This window comes from Polyodon spathula, chromosome 10 (genome assembly GCF_017654505.1).
Source record: "Polyodon spathula isolate WHYD16114869_AA chromosome 10, ASM1765450v1, whole genome shotgun sequence".
NCBI lineage: Eukaryota > Metazoa > Chordata > Actinopteri > Acipenseriformes > Polyodontidae > Polyodon > Polyodon spathula.
In genome coordinates this window covers 6,195,342-6,213,196 of record NC_054543.1, presented here as the reverse complement: position 1 = coordinate 6,213,196, position 17,855 = coordinate 6,195,342, and the positions used below count along the sequence as shown (strand labels likewise).

General features: G+C 38.4%; 1 protein-coding gene across 3 annotated transcripts in view; it reads right to left on the bottom strand.

The window, feature by feature from the left end:
* Positions 1-241: 241 nt before the first annotated feature.
* The window catches only part of LOC121322441 (carbohydrate sulfotransferase 15-like), a 43,265-nt gene continuing 25,651 nt past the window's right edge, over positions 242-17,855 (bottom strand). For 2 of the 3 annotated variants that reach the window (XM_041262414.1, XM_041262415.1), the window contains exons 2-8: positions 9,759-10,409; positions 8,620-8,959; positions 6,802-6,945; positions 5,051-5,210; positions 4,212-4,368; positions 2,696-2,843; positions 242-623 (exon numbers count right to left, since the gene is read on the bottom strand). In XM_041262414.1, the coding sequence (XP_041118348.1) occupies positions 421-623; positions 2,696-2,843; positions 4,212-4,368; positions 5,051-5,210; positions 6,802-6,945; positions 8,620-8,959; positions 9,759-10,226 (1,620 nt within the window). In that variant the 5' untranslated portion in view covers positions 10,227-10,409 and the 3' untranslated portion in view covers positions 242-420. The remainder of the gene's footprint in view (positions 624-2,695; positions 2,844-4,211; positions 4,369-5,050; positions 5,211-6,801; positions 6,946-8,619; positions 8,960-9,758; positions 10,410-17,855) is intronic. The other variant, XM_041262416.1, reaches the window with a different exon arrangement.

The window sequence follows — 17,855 nt, the reverse complement described above, 5'->3', positions numbered from 1 at the left end:
ATTAAACTCACTCTTAGCAAGCACCCAGCTCAATAGTAGGACCACCATCATGTGACCAGCTCCCTGTTTTTCATTGAACAGTATCTGCTTTTGGGGAAGGTTTTAAAAAGGATAGTGGTGATATACCTCTAGCTTAACACTCCCAGTATTTTTATGAGTGAAAACTAAGCAAAAGCCAAAGAAACCTGGTTTAACTTCACTTGCAATCTGAAATATGGCAGACCCAAGAAATGAGCCCAGATAAACCTCATGTGCCTTTATTTCTGTACACATTCGAAAACTGAAATAGCACTCAAATGATTCCCTGTAGCACAATTTGGTGGTATGTTATAAACAAAACAAACAAAATAGCAAAACTAATGACTCTAGAATTTTTGTTTTTGTTTAAATGATCTGTATTTGCTTTCTGTACAAAAGTTTTTACATAAACTTAGATTTTTTCTCCCAGAGGAAAGAGTCATTCTTAAACTCTTGAGCCAGTCTGGCATTGAAAGGAGTGTAGAAGTCTTTGAGAATCTCCCTCGTCGCAGGTAACATTGGCCCCAGGTTTTTATCTGCTTGTCTTCTGGTATTAGATGCTGGGCTTTTTGTAATTTCTGCCTCCTTTTGCTCAGTCAGAGGCCCTATATAATTAGAAACAAAAGCACCAAAAAATAAATAAATAAAAAGTTAGCAAACAGAAACACGAGGTTACAGCCAGAAAAATTATAATCTTATTGACCAAAAAAAAAAAAAACCACACAAACACCAAAAAAGAAAACCACACAGGAATTAATAACAGTGATTGTGGTATAGTAAAATAAATACTGGTCTCATTTGTTGTACCTTAGTATGGTTACATCTTTAAAAGTGCCTTTCATGTAACCCTGTTTAAATTGTATGATTGACCTTGGAGCCGAAACTCCACAGAAATCTAGTGTTAATCTGGCCTTAATATTTAGTTAATATTTCATAATTCTGATTAACAAGAAATGAAGAACAATTGTGAACATTTTAGTGAGCTAGTTTATACCGTAAAAAAAGTACCCATTAAAATAAAGTGTGACTGAAATAGGCTGCAGGTGAACTGGATCGTATTGCATGTGCTGGGATGCCCTCACCTAAACCATTAACAACACATTTATTATTATTATTATTATTATTATTATTATTATTATTATTATTATTAATAATAATAATAATAATAATAATAATAATAATAATTTGGAATCTCCAATTATTTTTATTGTTTTCTCCCCAATTTGAAATGTCCAGTTATTTTTTTTAATTTTTTTTTATTGCTGCCACCCCCGCGCTGACTCTGGCATGACAAAGACAGACATGCACATCCTCCGAAACGTGTGCTATCAGCTTCTTTTCACTCTGCAGGCCCACCATGCAGGTACCTCAGAGATACAGCGTCAGAGGACAACACAGCTCTGGGTAGCTTACAGGCAGGCCTGCAGTCTACAGGGGTCGCTGGTGCGCGGTGAGCCGAGAACACTCTGGCTGACCTAGGCCCTCCACACCCAGGCGGCGCTTGGCCAATTGTGCACCACCCCCTGGGTACTCCCGTCCACGGTCGGCAGTGGAATAGCCTGGACTCGAACCGGATACCTCCAGGCTACAGGGCGCATCCTGCACTCCACGTGGAATGCCTTTGCCGGATGTAACAACACATTTATATTGATTTCCTGCATTTAAATGTACCAAACTTGCCAAGTAATGAATCTGTACCCAGTGTAATTACTAGCATATTTTTCTAGCATGATGAATTCAGAATTAAAATAAACATTGACTTATTATTCAGTACATTCCTCATAATAAGTATTCATAGTAGTACTTTGATTGCAGTGTTAGTATTCATGATATTCACTATAATTTATAAAATTCCCAAATAATTCCTGGTAATATATCGAGCACACTAAAGAAATCTTTTTATTTATTTATTTATTGCTGGAATTACAAATCTTGTGAAGCTATGTGCGTACTGTATGAGTAGCTTTTAATGACTGGAGCCTTCAGTTTTGACACCTAGTTTGGCATGTGGCCCAGACAGAAGAAAATAATTTCCATTCCATTGAGCCAGCTCGGTAGTTTCTTTTTTTTTTTTTTTAAATCACAACCTCTGCTAAATTAATATAACTTCAGACAGATAAAATGCATTGGCTGGCTTACAGGTCTGCCATCCACATAGATACAACAAGGCCTGAATCCCGGGTTTATAAAACAATCAGTAAAGGTAATTTAATTTATACAGATAAAGCAATAAGACCCACTACTACCTGGTCATATAGCTTTAAAAACTTAAACAATGTGTTTCAACGAATTAACCTGTAAGTGAGGAGTGCGCTGCAGCTCCTTCTACAGAAGCAACTACATTCCTTCAAAGCTGTAGCCAGGACTAGACAGTGGTATTTGTGTCCTGCCTTACAGTGAGGATGCAAGTGTTAGTGTGCAAGGAATGGGATCCATGAATATACTGCATTGTTGCCAGCTCTACGGTATAAAGGGATGCCTTTCAGAGAGAGAGCACTGTATGCATTTACAGCTGTGCAACTCTCTTTATAACTCACAGAAAACACACATAAGTGCTAGTAGATGGACCCTATTCATCATGAGTAAGACTTCCATTATCAAGATAACAAAGAGGACAAATTACTTCACAACCTCCACCCCCATATATAAACATACTTGCTTGACTAAATATACTTACCTAAGCTGAGAAAGTCAAATACTTTGTGCATAGTGTATTTACGATTGGTGGCATGATCTTCCAGACGAAGCACTAACATTTGGTTTCTGTCAAAAACGGTCAGCCAGTCCAGTATATAAACAATGTACAGTCCAACTTGCAATCGCACCTGAAAAATATTAGCACATATATGTACACTTAATGTTAGGGTTTGTTGGCATGTTGGCTCATACATATAGCAGGCTGCTTATATTGTGCTGTATGAAGGGGATTCAAGAGGATATATCTTTTGGTAGCAAATGGAAAAGGATACTGGGACCAGTTTTCAAAACCTTACTTTTAGCACACCCAATGAAGTTATCATACCAGAAGTAAACAACTCTGAAAGTAGGTTTATTTTTTTTCTCTTTAGAAAACAAAAGGTGCTCTCATAACATGTACATTTTTTCTATATAGTGGCTAAAAGTAATTACACAGTCAATGTAGTGCTCTCAGAGAAAAAGAGAAATAACTAATGCAATGTTCTTGATACTTCTTTATATTAATAAATTCACCTTCTGACTATATTCAGGACTAAGGTCAATTATACCACAGCTGGTGATCACTTGAGAAAAGATACAATGTCATTCATGTAGCAAATTGATTTGGTAATTGTAGCTTCGAATTGCATCTATATCCTATAGGGTGTGAATCACCAATCTAATGTCCAGAAATCTGGAAAACCAAATTAGTTCTGCAGAAATTGTTCTTGTCTGATTTTATTTATTTTTTTGTTTTTGACTGAGTATACTATAAAATGCATAGGAACAAGTAAGCAGAATAGTACTGTGTGATGCTTGAAGGCTACAGAAGCTTGCATAAATCAAATCTTTATTTGCATGTACACTTTGCAATGCGTCAATGAACGTTGAATGTATCAAATACAGTTAAAAAAATGCAAGCAGTACCTTATTTAAACTCAGTTGCGAAAAGTATACTTGGCTACAAGTGAAGAAGGCTAAGGTATGTAGTGTATGTTTGGATTCCAATGCAAAACCTAATCAACTGGTTAGAAAAGTGTAGTGTGTGGAAAAACACAACAAAAGTTACCAAACCAGAAATACACACAACAGTCTAGGGGCTTATAAATAGTCTTAATGTGTTTCTTGTTCTTTTGAGGATTGTAACTGGTGTTTTGTTTTTTTGGTGTTTTTTCTTTTTTTTTTTTAATCTTTGAGATCCCAGTCCAATAAGGCCAGTTTGTTTACTGAGTACCCATTTTAGACTGGCATCTACAGGAAGAAAAACATAACCAAGGCTCACAACAACGGCGACATCTAGGCCCGATTTAGCCTCCATTGGCATTTGATTTCTTTGTGGTTTTCATGTTCTGCCAGTTTCGTGTTTTCATATAGTGTTGACTACAGAGCCCAGCTACTGCCGGTATAAAACTAAAACAGTTTCCAAAACTGGCATCGGTCAAATAGCAGCTCATCGTGTAGCTTGGCGTCGGGGGTTGACAACAGCAAGACGGATAATCGTTGGGTTGCTAACTCACAGGCATGGCGTTGTTGAGGGTCGTGTTGTACACACAGGATTTCATTGAGTACTCCAAGATACAGCTTTCAAACAGCTGCAGGGACTCGGACACTTTCTCATGGAAATCATCTGCCGATTTGTTGGCGATCCCAAAGTAAAGGTAATCTGAGTACAGCCTACAAATGAGATGCATAGAACACAATGTTTTAGATTGGATGTGCATCGCAACAGACTGGCATTAGTTTGTTTTTGAATCACATGCTGTACTAATTTCAGGAATGTTTCATTCTTAATGAATGTGTCATACAGCTCATTCTGGTTAGTTTTAAAATATCCCCATCGGGAATAAATGTACCCAGCAGGAATCATATAGTCTGCGTTTCGTTTTTAGCTGCATAGATTCTCAAAGCTCTTTACTCCAAATCATCACTAGTACATTTTTGTTTTCAGAAAGAAGTAAATGCACTCAATAAAGTTATCAAACCAGAACAGAAAAGCATTTAATTTAGGGGATTGTAAGTAGTCTTAAATTGTTTCTTATTTGTTTGGAATTGAACAATGATCTTTCAGAAAATACATTGTACTAATAAGGATTTAAAGAAATACACTAGTAAAGCAGCTCAAGTTAGAAATGCAATGGCTTCTTTGCTCTAAGGTGCCTGTCCACATGTTATTGGATATTTCTGTGGAAATCTTGTAATACAACTCTGTTGTGGCTTTTGGGGTTCTCTTTTTTGTTAATTGCAATAGTCCCTTGGGAACACAGTTGTAGCTGAAAAAAACAGTCACCATATCTTTAAAGATGCATTCATCACATCTATTGTATAGTCATTTTTAAAAACAAGTGTGAGTCCTAACCTCTCCACGGGGTCCCTCAGCATGATTATAAACTTGGCATTTGGCTGAACAGCGTGAATAAAGTCCTGGATTAAAAATGGTGGTTCCCCTTCGGCAGTTGCATTTTCATAGAAATAGACCCATGCATTGTTATCCCACAATGTAGAAGCACTTGCCTCGCCTGGAAAACAAAACCAGTCAATACAAGTTACTCTTAATTGCAAAAAAAATTGTAATAAAAATACAATGCAGAAAATTGACACTAAAGTTACATTTGCAAATTACCAAAACTACAAACTAAAGTCTCTTTGGAACAAGAATCCAACAGAGACATGTGTGCTGGCTACAGTGTTCTTAAAAGTTATCAAACACGTTGTACTGTTTAGTGTTTTTTGTGACATTTACATCTGCTGTTCGTATTCAAATAACACTGGCTTCTACAACAATTTTGAGTGCTCTAAAACCATCATCTTCTCATTTTGCTAGTACAACCAGAAACTGCTTTTTTGTAGTAGTTTTATCTGGACATAGACAGTGGGTGTTGAGAAGCTATCAAAAAGTATTCATGGCCGATCTAATCTGCTGCGATGATATCTGTGACGATGTGTCAGGCTTTACTCCCCAGCTGATTTATGATCCAGGGTATGTGAACAACACACCAGGCACTGTATTACTGGTAAATTAAAATTTCAACAGTATTAAGAGGTTAAATGAAAGTTGATGATATTGGAAAATGGATTTCTTAGAAAAAGAAGCCTATAAAGGCATCTCATCACCTCATGTCTCTCTTCATAAGTCATTTTGAAAGTACAGGAAACATTAAATTATATATGGTGTCCAAATGCACACCTAACATTTTCAAAATGGTTCACATTCTATTTATCATGGCACTGTTTTTTTGTGTTACACCATTAATAATACTGTCCGGTAATGCAGCATAATCCATTATTTTGAATTAATAATTGCTTCAGTGTTTCTGAATTTCCTTTTTGTTTTGTTTTTGTTTAAACCAATGTTTTAATTACTCTTATAAGAAAAGTTACTAATTGAATTGATGTTTGTATAAATCAACTCTAACATGGTTCTAACATTGACGTTTCTTAAGCAGGCCTTTGAGGCTCCTTGGTATTGTGCACCAATTAAAGGTGCTTGGTGTGGAATCAGGTCTACCGTCGTATCTCGCTTACCACACGTTTACACTACCAAAGCATAGCAATCGTTAACAAGTAGGAGGACTCTGGCATGTTCTTTAATCAGATGGATTATGTACTAAAGTGGGAAATAAACCAGTGAGCAAGCCAAGTTCAATACATGGCAAATGATTCCTGCAGGTATAGTTGCTGAAACAAATACACTTATTGCTTCTGTACAGCAAGCAACAACAGCAAGTACATCTACCACCTTAAACATGAATTACAGTAACACATTCTCAGGTTTAACATGTCGTCCATTGTCTTTTCTGAAACACACTAATGTTGACAGGAGCCTTCAGACCAGAGGAGCTATATTCTTGCCTAATGAAAAGATATATGTAGTTATACCTTGTAATTAAGGCCAGAAAATGAGGCCTTACCACTAAAGGTATCTAGAGTTTAACCATTGCCTTCTTGTCTGTTTTCAGTTTTTTTTTCTTATTATTAGAGGAGGTTTGATAGATTTCGGACTGCAGATGGTGACCTTAATAACAAATACAAGAGGTGTCCTTAATATTGAAGATTACTTTACATTGCCATTAAGGGAAGCAAACCCTTTTTACTGAGGTGTATATTTACCAATGACGATGTTGCGTTTGTTCTGGCTTCGGGATGAATTGAGCTGCGAGTGATCCTGAATCTGATAGGCTGCTAGATCAAACAGATCCAGGTAGTCCTCCACTGGGTACCTGTCATGGAACCCCTCACTCAAGCGAATTATACCTGTGCCAAAAACAAAGCATTGTCCTTGTGAGGGACCCAAAAAAAAAACCCAAGATAACTGAGGATTTCCTTACTTATTTCTTCTGCCATCAGAGTTTTTAAGTCAAGGAACTATTTTATCCTTTTTGATGCTGATGAACGTGCCTTCAGATATGTGTTTAACTTTGAAATTCTTTCATCTTTTTGTGTTAAATATAAATGGCTCTTACAAACTGTATTTATTGACATGTATATTCATATCTGATCACAATCCCAAAAAGAACCAGGCCAATTTCCTAGTTATGAAATACATGTGCATGTTGTTACTACAGTTTAAAAATGCACTTAATGTTTTATTAAATAATGTATACTGTGTTAAGAAATATTAATAAATTGATGCTTTGTGACCATAGTTAACGCCACTACAAAGAATATGCAGAACTATTTTCCAATTCACATTCCTATTACTGTTCTTTCCATTCCTTTGGGGTAATTTCTCATTACACTGGTATTTATTAATGAACAGCACAAAAGGATATACTGTACTGCCAATGTTAGTTTAAACATACATCTTGTGATATGTCATGAAACGTCTGATCACTCCAGGATGGAAAGTACACAAAATGCGGTTCATCTTTAAAGAATTGTCCATTCTGTTTCTAGGAAAGTGTCACAGTGTTCTTTCCAAGAATTTAGTGTGTGGGGTTTTCCGATTTCCAGTTTTGCAAGGTCAGAGTTTAGATGTTTCCGAAAGCAATGGAAGTTGTCAAGATGCATTAGTCAGGATGTGCCTGCATCCGGTCAGTGCCTACTCTCCCCTCTGCACACCCACCCATACACGTTTCACAATGCAATCAAATACAAGATATGTTTTCAAAGATTTCATATATATATATATATATATATATATATATATATATATATATATATATTATATATATATATATATATATATATATATATATATATATAGATATAGATAGAGACATAGAGAGAGAGAGAGAGAGAGAGAGAGAGAGAGAGAGAGAGAGAGAGAGAGAGAGAGAGAGAGAGAGAGAGAATTTGAGATATATAAACTAATCTTCACTGCCAAGTAAATACAAAGCCTCAGATCTTTCTAAAGTCTGTTTGAACACGACTGGTGAACACGACTTAATGACACTTTTGAGTTTCCCATGAACTCTGACAAAGTCATATCTTTTAAATGAGATACAGAACATGTATTTTTTTATATAATGAGCACATTATTTACTGTTAGTTCTTAGAGTAAAACTAGAGGTTGTCCAAGGTTTTGTGAAGCTAGACAGAGGTGGGTTTAACGTCACTTTAAATTAGAGACCGATTAAAATTCCTATCAGCTCCATTTTAATCTATGTTTTAGGTCAACATTGAAAAGCAATATTCAATTAAAGACCCTCCACAGAACCTAAATGACCAGGGTCAAGAGGTTTAAAAGAGGATTCATCATCAGCTCTTATCTTGTAGATATTTCCATCAAGACATGACTCATTAGTTCCAGCAGTGGATTTGTAGGTTATGATAGCAAATGAACAGTGCACACATTATTACCCCAATTTCAATAGAAAGCCATGCCTACATCTATTGTTTAACTATTTGAATGTAACTTAAACAGAACACTGCGCCAGCATCATGGAATAAAACATGTTCCTGTGAAACACAGTTTTTTTAACTTACCAAACCGCTTTCTGGTCCACCAGTGTGGCTCTTTGAAAGTGGTAAACCTAACATCCGGATGCAATCTCAGCCTGTCGTAAAGGTCTGTGGTTCCACATTTCGGTTGCCCTATAATGTAGAAGTAGGGCAGACAGCGAAAGCGATAGTACTTGTTTCCTTGACGGTACAAATGTTCCCGGAAAGCATTTCTCAGGTAATCAAACACAGTTCGAAAACGCTTTGAATAAAGTGCATACAAGTTGGTCCCATAAGGATCAGCAGTTATATTCCCTGTGTATTCTTCGTACCAACATGGGTTTTTAACATTTGGAAGGAATGTGGATGGAATGATTGAAAACATCTGTAAAGTAAATGACAACATTTTACAAACGTTGCAGAGCTTAGGACATTTTTTAGCATTAATATATATATATATATATATATATATATATATATATATATATATATATATATATATATATTGAATATGATACCAACTGCAACTTATTGAAAAAAAAACACTGCTGTAATGTTACTGAGCTCTGGTGGAAAAAGCTTTGACAGCTGCTGAAGAGTCATTCCTTACAGTGAAAATAAAGTGCGCTTGCTGGGGCTTCAAAGAGAAGAAAGAGAAGACGAAGCAGAGCTAAACAAAGAGGTCAGAAAAAATATTTACATCAAATCTTATTTCTTTTAGCTTTCTAACCGCATCTGAACTGAAACAAAATGTAAGCTTGATGCATCAAGCAGAAAACTTTTTTTTTTTTAATCTCACTCTGCATATCAATCTGCATTATACAAAATACCCCTTATAAAAGATGCATAAGAGTATCAATGGAAAGCATGGGAAAACTGCACAGATACAGTGCAAAAACAGTGTTTCTAAAGTTGAAGGGAAAGTGACAGTATATTTATTCTTTCATTTTTTTTTAATTTGATATAGTTATATATTTCTGTGCGAGTGTAGTAGCCCTATATAATTATAATTTTACACATAAAGCACATTTCAGAGCTCTCCACATCTCAATTTAGACCTAATTCATTAATTTCTAAAAGAGTCTCTGTTTTTTCGATATAGCTATATATATATATATATATATATATATATATATATATATATATATATATATATATATATATATATACACATACACACTCACATGTTGCTCATATTTTACAAGGTCCTTTAAATCCGGCAGCTGCCTGGTGCTAAACTCTATGTTTGATGTTATAGTTTTTACAACTAATTTCATGTTGGTGTAATCCCTCACAGATGACAGATTGAAAAGGAAGGACAGGTCAGTCACGTGGCTGTTCAATAAGCCTGAGTTATTTACAGTGCTATATTGGTACGGTGAAGGGGTAATCAAGAGACCCTTCTTTTCTCCGGTGAGTATGTATGAAGCCATCACCAGAGACATCACAGTCAGCCCCAACCCAATGCTGTACACTTTCGCTTTCCTGAAACAAGGAAGCCCACCCCATCTTCTATAGTTATCCCTCCTGACTTCTAGAACTGCAAATAAATTCATCTGGTTGTTGTTATCCACATGGAATAAGAAAGGCCTCTTCTGGCAGTCCTCTGAATCCGAGCTGAGTAAAGTGTATTTGTAATCCATCTCGGTCATCTTCTGGGCCGAGTTTGGTCAGTAAATGGTCTCTCAGTCCACAGGAGAGCCTCTGGATGTTACAGTAGGCTGGAGGCTGTGTTTGAATCCATGAGGTGCTTCTTCCATTTGTTAACTCATTTAACTGTTTAAATTCCAAATCTTCCCCACCATATCATCTTTGTCTGAATTCAGCCTGCTCTCCTGAAAAATAAAAGAACAGAAGGATCAGGAGTTAAAATTAGGCATGTTTTCTAGTTCAGTAAGGAAGATATTATATAACAAAAGTTTGAAGAGAATTGGTGACACTGTCTGGGTAGACTTCTGGAAGTATGTATCCTTCTAGATTTATTACCAAGCTTCAAAACACACAGACTGCACACTTTGGTAAACAAAAGATTTGATTAAAATCAGAACATATCGTCCTGCAGATCTTGCAAAAAAGTCAACAGACAAGCAGCTTCAAAGGATCATTTAGAAGATTAAAAAAAAGAACATTTATCAGATTAAAAAGAAAAATAAATGTCCTGTTTATATTATTACTTCAAGTAGATATTGTGGAATCAAGAAACTGTTAGTGAACTATAAAAAGAGAATAAAATATTCACAAAGCTAAATACAGGCCTAGCGTAATTGTAAGACTTTGGTATAAATATTACTAAAAATTGCAACTTCAAACTAGAACTACACGAGTAATCGCTGGAAAAGAAATCCTGTATCTACTTGAAGACAACGTACTTTGGACAACCTTCTTCAAATTCAATTCTAATTCGTGTCTACGGAATCATCTTGCGTCAGAAAGACAACTTTATTTCTACAAAATCCAGAATGTCTTTGATTTGTTTCTGCATCTGAGACTCCTGTTCAAATTTTCCCTTATAGAAAGTATGGTAACCATGCAGTTTATTTAATTTAACGGTGCATAAAAATAGGACATTAATTTTATTTTAATGTTTTTGATGAAATGTGTTATAAATACACATTTGAATATACTTTGAAAGCCAGTTCTGACAATGCTCATATGGGGGCCGATGTAAGGATACGTGCAAATATCAAATTAGACCCTGCATATTCAAACCTAGGGTCACCGTTTGGGATGGACTGTCCTCTCCGCTTGCCTCTCCAGCGGTCAGCTGTGATGTGGATGTGCTCCACAAATCTCATACAACGCCTACTGCTCTCTGTACTCCTAACTCACCTCACTGGACACACAACCCGATGTGATCAATAGCAACACAATTTTCCAGACGCATTCAACAGTGTTATGCTTTTCGACGCGATTTTACAGGATCGGTGGATTGATTTTAGTCGGCTCACAAAATATAAACAGGTTTAATATTGTGCATGAGATTCCGTCGCATCGGCTAGTGTGTTATACACACTCACAAGTCTCAAAGTCAGGAAACCAATTACTTCACCGCGTTAGGGCATATGGCTGGAGACTTACATGTATTCTCACTCTAATTATATTATATTATAAGTCTTATGTTTTCGCCTATTGATTCGCTCCATTGCTGCAGTACTTTATGCATCCAGGGCAGGTCAAACATCAGGAAAACCTCACAAATTGTGAATCCCTTGATTCCATCGGGCAGTGTGTGATGCCAGCTAGCAAAGATTTTTTTGCGACGCATCCTCCTCCACTGAGATGCAACGATCGCATTGAGCAGCATGTTCCGAGCGTGGCCGCTCACTGTGACCCTCATTATCATGATTGTGGCTCATTATTTGTGTGTGTTGAGTAATCTGTATTGCTTACATAAGCTGCAGTGCAAAATAATTGCCTGGCTGCTAGGCAATTTGGATTTTGCAGCCCCAGTTGTTTGCACTGTGCCTATCCTTGCATCAGCCCCAAAGTATTTTTTTTAATTGAATTTTGTAACTTCAGTCCTGCTTTTGCTAAGATACAATAATGAATTGAAATACTTATAACGGTGTTTGAACTAAATCTTCCCCTAGACATATTTAAAATTAAATCGTAACATATATTTCACACTCGTATACTATTTTCATATTTTGAAATGCAAAGAATAAAAGGAAGAATTTCTGAAAGGAATAAAATGGACAATGCAGTTGCGGGTAGAACAACACTATAGTTTTATGCCATAAAAACTGTCTATCTCTGTCTGTCTGCCTTTTTTACTCGCTCTTTGTGTAGCATTTAGTATTTGGCCATATGGGTGGCAGTACATAAATTAGACTCTTTTTTCCCACATTATGCCACTGGATTTTTTTTATCAACAGAAGATATTGGTGCAGTGTCTCATCAAACAGTCACACCTCCCATACACCATGCCGGTGCATTGTTTAATTTCAGTTATGACTCAGTAAACATCACACCACCATCCTACAGCAGATCCCAGATGATACAGTACAGCTGGAGGCAGTTTTTATCATAGCATACTGTCCTTCAAATGAGAACGTGAGACAAAAGTTCTGTTTGCTTTATGAGCATTCCAATATTCAACAGCACATATGTTATACTCCCAGCAGAGGGCACTGGGGAGCAAAAAAATGAAATGCTTGAGGAAGTATTGATGATCAGCTTGCTGCACACCAGCATTCACCCAAGGCTGCCATCCATTTAATATTTAAAAAATGAAAGAAAACATGTCTCAACTCTAGAGGAAGATGAAAAAACAATACAGCACTCTGAACCTTTTCATATGAAAATGAAGAGACATGAATCACCTTGCCACAAAGCATGAATTAAACTTACCCAATCCTAATTAAACCCCTTGTAACTTTTCCTGTTAAGACTGATGAAGATGTGAGGTGTTTTAATGAACTTTTTGAAGAACTAACCTACATATTTCTCATTCTTTACTAAGGAAATCTGACTCACAAGCTCTTAAGGCCAAGCTGTTTGTTAGTCAACAATCGACTCTTTCACCAGGACATCAATGGCAATATAAAACTGTACCATGGTTATTTAGCGCAGTATTTTTGCAGTTTACCATGCATTTCCTTTAGTTACATTATGCATTTCTCATAGATCACCTTGGTTTGCCATGTTTATCAATATGCTTTACCATACCTTCCACATTCATTCTTAATGCTTACCTATGCTTTACCAAGCTTTGACTGTGCTTTATTACACTTTGCTGTGCTTTTACTATAGGCAACTTTTATTAGGGTTTAGCAGGATAGAATACAAATACATGTTCCATTGCTAACACCAAAGCTGCACACTTAAATTTTCTTCACCTGAATGATCTGTTAATGCACCTGAAAGCTGATTTCTACGACCACCTCATTTGTTTTCTCTTACGTTATTCAGTGCTGTGTCACTTTTGTAACAGAGTCTGCTGATTGTTCGCAATTGTGAAGTAATTTTTTTCCTCTGCTGAGGATGCATTTCCAAGCATTTTACATTATTTCCAATTGTGATTAATCTTGGTTAGGATATTAGAATTAGGGGCACTCTTTTTAACTGTGCTTTACTAAACTTTGCAATGCTTTTATCATGGTATACTGCAATAAACTTGTATAAGGATAATTATGGTGGAATGTTAGTACTAATTTATAACATGTTTTTTTTTGTTTTTTTATTTTCCAGAAAAAAAGCTGCGTAAAATGTATACTGATTTAACTTGGTTGCACTCCAATCAAGAACAAACTATGCCAATTGACACAAAGACTGTGGTTAAAAACAGAAGAACACCAGAGGTCAACAAGACAAGCAAAACAATTGCTTAGATATTAACATTTGTACTTCGAATGAATTATAAGAGAAACAACTACACCCTTAGTTGACTCTCATTGTGGAATTAGATAACTGATTATGTTTTCCTTAACAGCTACACTCCTAGCAATGCTCAAAACAAACTTACTGCATATTTTAAGGTGTTCTGACTTTCAGGATATGCATATAGAAATAGTAATCATAACAGTAAAGAATGAAGAAAAAAGAGGGCTGGCTCTGAATGTTTAGAAAGCTGATTGTGCCACATTCACAAGCTCACAATTTGTGGTGAAAGTTGGCTTTGGCCAATCAAATAACTGGATTTTTTTCGGTTAAAAAGCAGTTTACTTATAATAATAATAATAATAATAATAATAATAATAATAATAATAATAATAATAATAATAATACTTACAGTAGGCTGTGAGAGCGAGACTAGCTCAGCAATGTGTGATGTCCCCCCTGAATGTAAGGGGGTGCAGAGGTAAGCACAATAAATGTGTGAACATGAAGAGCTAGCTTTAAAAATGTAAAACTTGTGGCCCCCAAGTGTCGCATCTGGTAAAGGCACTCCGCGTGGAGTGCAGGATGCGCCCGACAGTCCGGATGTCTCTGGTTCGAGTCCAGGCTATTCTATTGCCGAATGTAGATGGGAGATCCCAGGGGGCGGCACACAAGTGGCCAATCACCACCCCTAGGCTTTGGTGTCAGGGTGTCCTCGGCTCATCGCGTACCACCCCTGTAGTCTAGCCAGGCGCCTGTGGGCTCTATTTTAACGAAAAATATTACTCACTGTAATTTACCGGCTTGTTTATAATTTCTCCGTAAGACAAACCGAAACTAAATCTTCTCATAAGTTTTTTTTTTTTTTTTTTTAATATAATTGTACAGGACTGAGTAAAATTCCAATTGAATAAAAAACAAAACTACTAAACCCCCTACAAGAAGATATTTCGGACAGTGCTGAGAGTGACCGGCAAAGCTCTAAATTCCTCTGAGTTTAAGTTGCCACCATCCAAGCTGAGGACGAGGTAACAGACAGCCCTTGTTTTATCCCCTGCTGTGTTGGCACTGAACTCTACTGGGAAAAAAAAAGGGGACGTGAAGGACTGCTGTGCTGTCACGACTGTACCATAAAATAACATTTGCTTACGAAAGTGTGTGTGCATTAGTTGTATTACATGCTGGATTGAGGCTGCAGTCTCTTCGGGAGCCTCACTTGTACATAGCCAGAGTTGCGCGATTCTTTCTTTATTTTTTGAGCAGGGGTGGCATTCATTTGAGGGTGGTGTTAATTCGAAGTGATACGATATATACTGTATTTTTATAATTGTGTTGTATTCGCAATCCAACATCAAAAGCCAACATCTTCACAGATTGTTGGTTTGGTACTAGGAATGACATCTAGTTACACAAATAAAATAGGCGAAATTGTGCATTACAGGGATACACTATTCATAATGTCAAATCTGATGTTTAAAGCCAGGAGATATCTATTGTTGATAATTGAAATATATGCTGCTGTAGCCCACTGAACTACCTGTACTGTAGAATAGAAATAACGAGTCTTTACATACTGTTTATGATGAATTTAAACATGCTCAGAATTATAAGGCTGTGTTTTATGCTTCATGATTTAGCTACCTGATACAGAACACAATAACTCATGTACCCACGTAAAGCAATTTGGTACCAGCTGTGCTTTGAAACGTTCAAATGTCAAACAAGTGTCTTCATAAAACATATCGAAATCCCATCCAATATAGATTTGGTGGTGATTTTTTTTTTTTTTTTTTTTTTTACCATTTTACATAGAACAGCAAAAAAAACTCATAGGCCGTGTGTGGAAGGGGTGTGGGTAATTCACTGACAAGGAGACAGACAGGTGTATTTGGAAAACACCACACAGGTGCCCAGTTTTATTTTAGGCCGGCTCTTTTCCTTTCCCTGTAATTTTTCCCTCCGGTAGAGGGCACTGTTGACCGTGGGCTGCCTATCAACGATGATAGACAGCACCACGGAAATACCACAGCTGGTACACGACCTTCAAATGCACTCGCAGGTGCTCAAAGAAATAATAATGAAAACAGAAGGCGAAAAGAACAAGGGAAAATAAAACAGTAATAAAACTACAAATAAAAGGTGCTGCACTCGGCAGCGTTATCCCGGTCGCCGCTACCCGCACGACCCGGATCACCGTCCTACTCTCTCGGCTATCTCGCCTGCTCTTTCACAATACGCCGGGGTCTGCCCAAGGGTTCCCCGCTCTCTCTCTCTGTCTCGCTGATTCCCGGTCCTGAATCAAAGGGTCCGCACCCTTAGCGCGTCTAAGTGGGCAGACCTGAGGAAACAACAGAGCGTTACTTTATAGGACCGACAATCACCCAAGACCCGCCTCTCGGCCATTCAGAGAGGGGGAAAGTCCACACTCACACTTTCCCACCTCCCCGTGTCACTGCCATGACTCACAGGCGGTTGTTGGGCGACTGCCGCCCTCTTCCTGCAGCCCGTGAACACGCCAGCAGAGTCAGCACAGATCTCTCCCTGTTACATATCCTTCCCCTCAGAATGACACCACCGGTTCATTCGAAAATCTTACACCCCCATGCCTTCCCGAGAGAAAAAGTCTGCGTTTTGATGCAGCTTTCCTGCTCGGTGGACTACCCTGAAGGCATAGGGCTGCAAGGCCAAGTACCACCGCGTGATTCTGGCATTGCTATCTTTCATCCGGTGAAGCCATGCTAAGGGGGCATGATCTGTAACCAGGGTGAAGTGTCGCCCCAGGAGGTAGTACCGGAGTGACTCGACTGCCCATTTTACCGCGAGACACTCCTTCTCGATGGTGCTATAATTTTTCTCGCGGGGAAGGAGCTTCCTGCTGATATACAGGACTGGGTGCTCGCTTCCCCGAACCTCCTGCGACAACACTGCCCCGAGACCTGTCTCTGACGCATCCGTCTGCAGGGTGAACCTCTTACCAAAATCCGGGCTGCATAGTACTGGCTTACTACACAGCCTCCGCTTCAAGGCGAGAAAGGCCCTCTGGCACGACTCCGTCCACTGAACCGTATTTGGGGCAGCCTTCCGGGTGAGGTCTGTCAAGGGAGCAGCGAGCGTAGCGAAACTCGGGATGAACTTTCTATAATAGCCCGCTAGTCCCAAGAAAGAGCGCACCTGGGTTTTGGTTGTAGGAACCGGCCAGTCAGCCAAGGCTTTCACCTTAGCAACTAGCGGTCTGATCTGGCCGCCCCCTACTCGATACCCCAAATACTCCGACTCACTCTTCCCAATGGCACACTTCTTTGGGTTAGCAGTGAGCCCCGCCTCCCGCAAGGATTGCAGCACCGCCGCTACCTTACACAGATGACTCGGCCAATCCTCACTGTGGATAACCACGTCATCTATGTAAGCAGCGGCGTACTGCTGATGGGGCCGCAAGATGCGATCCATCATCCGCTGGAAAGTGGCGGGGGCTCCGTGCAACCCAAAGGGCATGGTCCTGAATTGGTACAACCCGAAGGGAGTCGAAAACGCCGTCCTCTCTCTAGATTCCGGAGTCAGGGGTATCTGCCAGTACCCCTTCGTTAAATCCAGTGTCGTCATAAAATGAGCCGTGCCTAGACGCTCCAGCAACTCATCTACTCGGGGCATCGGATAAGCGTCAAATTTCGATTTCTCATTGATTCGTCTGAAATCAATGCAAAATCGAGTTGACCCGTCTGGCTTATCGACTAAAACGATCGGACTGTTCCAGTCACTTTGGGACTCTTCTATTACCCCCAGTCTCAGCATTTCGTCAATTTCCGCTTTTATTACCTGTCTTTTACGCTCAGGTATACGGTACGGCCTCTGGCGAACTAGCGCCCCCGGCTCAATATCAATGTGATGATGGGCTACTCGAGTCTGCCCCGGGACTGAAGAGAACACGTCAGGAAACTCCGCCACCAGACCGTGAGCCTGACATT